Source organism: Nannospalax galili, unplaced genomic scaffold, assembly GCF_000622305.1.
Source record: "Nannospalax galili isolate Female #2095 unplaced genomic scaffold, S.galili_v1.0 scaffold368, whole genome shotgun sequence".
NCBI lineage: Eukaryota > Metazoa > Chordata > Mammalia > Rodentia > Spalacidae > Nannospalax > Nannospalax galili.
Window position 1 is genome coordinate 785,182 of NW_008359963.1, and position 5,361 is coordinate 790,542.

Here is a 5,361-nt window from a genome sequence, read left to right on the forward strand (position 1 = left end):
TGTTCTTAGAGGGAAGTTTATAGCTCTAAGTGCCTACATCAAAAAATCGGAAAGAACACAAATAAATGACTTAACACTGCAACTCAACACATTTTAAAAGCAACAGCAAACGAAACCCAAACGCAGCAGACAAGAAGAAATAAGAAAAATCAGGGCAGAAATTAATGAAATTGAAACAGAAAACAATACAAAGAATCAAAAAATCCAAGAACTGGTTCTTGGAAAAGATAAACAAGATTTACAGCTTTAACAGACCAATAACACATAAGTAAATTGAAACAGTAATACAAAACCTCCCAACTAAAAAATGCCCAGGCCCAGATGGATTCACAGCAGAATTCTACCAAATGTTTAAAGAAGATCTATATCCAATCCTGCTTAATCTATTCAGAAAGATAGAAACAGAGGGAGAACTTCCAAATTCCTTCTGTGAAGCCAGCATCACTCTAATACCCAAACCAGGTAAAAATACGAACAACAAAGAAATATAGACCCATATTCTTAACGAACATAGATGCAAAAATTCCCAACTGTCTGGAAAACTGTTTTCTTGTGGTAGATGTTGTTACTTTAAAAAGTTTATTGAATATTTGTGAATTTCATACATGTTAATCATATTTAGGTGCCCCCCTCCCTTATTTGTAACTCCCCTAGCCCGCCCACAGAACTTCATGTATTTTGTCATATATGTTAAGGCCTACTGAGTCAGTTTTGTACACCCAAAGGTTCCTCGGTGTGAGTTCATCCACCGGAGCCTCTTCTGTCTGTCTAGTGTCACTACCTTAAAGAATATCGGCTCTTCAGACAGGAGAAACCGTCCTTTGAGTTGTTGGCCAGGGTGGTCCAAGAGACACCCAAAATTACACAGGCTATTGCCGCAGTCCTTGATTGCATCACAGAACTTGAAGGTAAGACCCTGCTGCTGAAGACAGAACATACTTCGGACACGGGATTTGGAGCAATGGAGCTGGAACTGACCTGGAAGTCACTTCCCCTGAAGGCTAGCTCTCAGAGCTGTGGAGAGCACTATGAAGATGCCAACAGAAAACATCAATCAATGGTTTAACACTAGCTTCAAGACCAAATAACCACATCAATGACCAGCATAGCATATGACATTGGTGCAGTGGTGGCACTTTTATATTGGTGGCAATCAACAGCTTCCTAACTGGACTAAAAGCCCACTCAATGGGAGGAAACTCAAGTGTGGTACTGTAAACATAACCAAATACACATGGCTGGAGTGGTCCTAGATCTTAGAGAAAATCCCAAGACTGTCACATCCCTAGACTAATGTAATTTCTTACTGTATGCAAAATATGTATTATATATCCCCATCACCACTCATCAAAGAAGCTTATTTTGTACCAGTCTGAGACTATTACCAAGTACCACACTGGTCACACACAGACATTGTCTATGAATTGCCCAGGCCTAAGTTACACATCTATAATGCAACCTCTACACCTAAGGTTCACAGAACATAGAACAGGGGTAAAGAAGAGGACACTAGTGAATCTCTCAAATCTCATTAATGAAGCTCCCTCATGCAACAGAAGGCCAGGAACACAAAACATAGAGATTAAGAGTCTACAGAATGCTTGTTCTTGGACAGAAATCCTACATTAAACTTCACCCACCCAGGACTCAGAGATCATCACAGAAGAGTGGGCGGAAAGATTGTAAGAGCCAGGGAAGAGGTGCACAACCATATGGAAACTTCTACAAGCTCTTCGGACCCTGCTCATATAATTCTATGGCAATAATGTCAGGATACACAAGTCCTGGGCAAACTCAGGCCAACAATAACCCAGCACAGAAGTGGGAAAATGAACAGTAGATTCCAATCTTAGCTGAAGAAATCTTGGTAACTGATTACTGCTAGGTGAGGAAGAGCTGATCTTCCTAAAACAAGGGATTCTAGATAGGCTGACTAGGCCTCAGTGGATGGACTTGCATGGGGGAACGTCTGGGGACACTGGCTTGACATGGTGGGCCTTAACACGGATGACAAGAGTATATGGGTTCCGGGGGGGGGGAGGCTGTGGAAAGGTGCCAGTGGAGACAGAGGTATAAAGATAATAAAGATCATTTGAGATATTCTGTATGAAATACACAAAATTCAATAAAAACAAATTAAAAATAAATTTTAAAAATATGGGGGAACGTCTGGGGACACTGACTTGACATGGTGGGCCTTAACACGGATGACAAGAGTATATGGGTTCCGGGGGGGGGGAGGCTGTGGAAAGGTGCCAGTGGAGACAGAGGTATAAAGATAATAAAGATCATTTGAGATATTCTGTATGAAATACACAAAATTCAATAAAAACAAATTAAAAATAAATTTTAAAAATACCCTGTGATTTTAAATACTTATAGAATAACTTTTTTTGCTTTTGTCTATGTACTTAGGCAATAATCAAATTTATATTTAAAAATGTTATCTGATATTTTCCAGTTGCAGTATATGTTCTTCTAATTACCATTCACATGGTTGTAAAATATTCTATTGCATTAGTGTGCCAGCATATACCTAGCTTCGGGTGTAATATTAGACACATTATTCTCAAGTGTCCATTGCTGTAAATAATGACTTAGTTAAAATATTCTGGCACATAGCATCTGCTTCTATTGAATCTTCTCAGAACAATTCCATGAAAATAAAATTATTAGGTCAAAAGCCAATTGTTTTTAGGAGTCCTTATTTAGATTAAGAAAAATAACCTTTAATGTTTAATATGAATTTTAAAATTGGATTAAGAAACTTAACCTCTACTTTTTAATGTGAATTACAAATATTAAGATTTTATCTGAATTTATGGTGACATTTTCCAACTCATAAAATTATTTTTTAAAGAATAATATTTTTGGAGCTTTTTTAAAAAGGCTTCAGGGTATAGTTAGAAAGGCCTTCCCAGTGATCATCTAATAAAAAACATTCAGTTCTTTTCTAATTCTATTATGATTTTCACTTTACATTTAAATATTTAATTACTCTGAAATCTACTTGGCATATATTTGAAGTAGGACTTCACTTTTAATTTCTTCCCAAAATGACTGATCATTTGCCAGTCCAAGCATTATTTATTAAATATTCAATTCCCCACCCCCTGAGATTGTTGTGGGAAAAAAATCCTGACAAAGCCACTTGCAGAAGGGTTTGTTTTGGTTCACATATTGAAGGTGCAGCCCAGATGGTGGGGAAGGCATGATTGCAGGAGCATGGGATGGTGTCACATGGTGTCTGTAATAGGAAGCAGAGAACAGTGAGAGCTGGTTCTCGCTTAATTCCTCTTATTCAAGTTACATTAAAATTTCCATGCATACTCACATGCAATTTGGGGGTGAGTATAACTTTTCCTTTCTCTTGAATAACTAGCCGTCGGCCTTGCTGGATCATATGGTAGGAGTATGTTTAATTTTATTTGAAGAGTTAAGTTATTTTTCAGTGTAGTTGTATCACTTAGTGTTCTTACCTGCTGTGTGTGAAAATTTCCAGTTTCTCCAGATCTTTACCAGCATTATTTTCGGGGTTTTTTGTTTTGTTTTTGTTTTTGTTTTGTTTTGCTTGTGGGGGGCTCTTTTTGAGACAGGATCTCCCTGTAGCCCCAGCTGGCCTGAACCTCACTGTGTAGACCAGGCTGGCCTCAGACTCCCTGAGATCTGCCTGCCTCTGCCTCCCAAGTCCTGGGATTAAAGGCGTGCACCACCACACCCGACACCAGCATTATTTTCAAGTTAAAAAAAAAATTATTTCAGGGGCTGGAGAAATGGCTCATTGATTAAGAACACTGGTTATTCTTGCAGAAGACCCAGATTCGAATCCCAGCACCCACATGGCAGCTAACAACTGTTGGTAACTCCAGTTCCAGGGAATCCAATGGCCTCTTCTGTCCCCTGCGGGCATTGCACAACACAGGTGCACTTACCTACATGCAGGCAATACACTCATACACATAAAAATAATAAAATATTTTTTAAAATTATTTCAGCCATCTTAATAGATGTGTAGTGATATGTCATTTTGGTAATTTCCGTTTTCCTAATAATATATGATTTATATTTCCCTACCCTAATGTCCAGCTCTATGTTTTCTTTGGTCAAATGTTTCCTCTAGTTTCTTGCCCTCTTTTAATTGTTTGATGATGGTCTGCTTGCTGTCGTGAGAGGTCTTTTATGCACATCAGATCAAGCCCTTTATCAGCTACATTATCCACAAGCATTTCAGCACTTTGCTTTATGTCCTCATTCTCTTTTACAGAGCTAAGGCAGTTCATTTTTATAAAGGATAGCACATCAGTTACTCTCTACCATGGATTATGCTTTTGATTTTTTTACCTAAAAATCCTTTAAGTCAATGTCACAATGATTTTCTCCTAGAAGTCTTCATTTGTTTGGTCTTTTTGAGACAGGGTCTCCCTACAGCCCCAGCCGGCCTGGAATTGAATATGTTCACTACGCTGGCCTGGATCTCAATATGTAGACCAGGCTGGCCTGGATCTCAATATGTAGACCAGGCTGGCCTGGATCTCGCAGAGATTCACCTGTCTCTGCTTCCTGAGTGCTGGACTAAAAGCATGTGCCACCATGCTTGGGTACACTCCTAGAAGTGTATTGATGTGTTCTGTATTTAGATGTAGGCTTCATCTTGAATTGTGTAGGGGGGTTTTGTAATGTTTAAAGTATAGGACAAAATTTCTCCCCTTTCTGTTTCTTGCCCCTTTTTGGACCCATAAATATCAGTTACACAGCTAACTTACAAGTTCCTTCTTCATAGTATCCATGTTTTATAATATTTGTATACTCATAATGGCATAACAATCTCTCCACAGAAAAGATAAATTTCAAATAGTTGTTGGCTGGAGTATTCTGTTTCTATATTAATCATGCCTTTACCTACCACAACTCGTTTATCTATGACTGTTTCTTCTGGCCCTATAATGTTAAATCCAAACCTTTATACCTGTCTCTAAGTTCCATCTATCCTTACAGAATTGTCGTCTACTCGTTAGAGTTGGTCAGCCTGTTTTCAGCAGTTTTAGGTGCCGTGGATAAACATGAACATACTGAACTAATTTCTGAATGCTTATGTTTTAGCCACAATTATTCCTCTTCACCGAGATCCTCGCCTGCATACCTTTATTGATTTTCTTTCATCTCGGGATTTGTCTACTGGAACAGAAAGTATCATCAAATATAAGAAGACGAGATGGCCAGATTTTCAGATCCTTTTTGAAAAGGATTCTCACTACCAAAACAAAGTAAGTTTAGAGAGAGTATATCTTTGGAAGTGATTGTTAGGAAGCTGAGCCCCACTGAATGTATTACATGAAATTGATTTACTGAAAAATGAAGAGC

General features: G+C 38.4%; 1 protein-coding gene across 1 annotated transcript in view; it reads left to right on the forward strand.

Annotated features, from left to right (window-relative positions):
• Dnah14 (dynein axonemal heavy chain 14) overlaps positions 1 to 5,361 on the forward strand; it is a 322,248-nt gene that overhangs the window by 53,925 nt on the left and 262,962 nt on the right. The window contains 1 exon segment of the mRNA XM_029559013.1: positions 5,101 to 5,264. Within this exon segment, the coding sequence (XP_029414873.1) occupies positions 5,101 to 5,264 (164 nt within the window).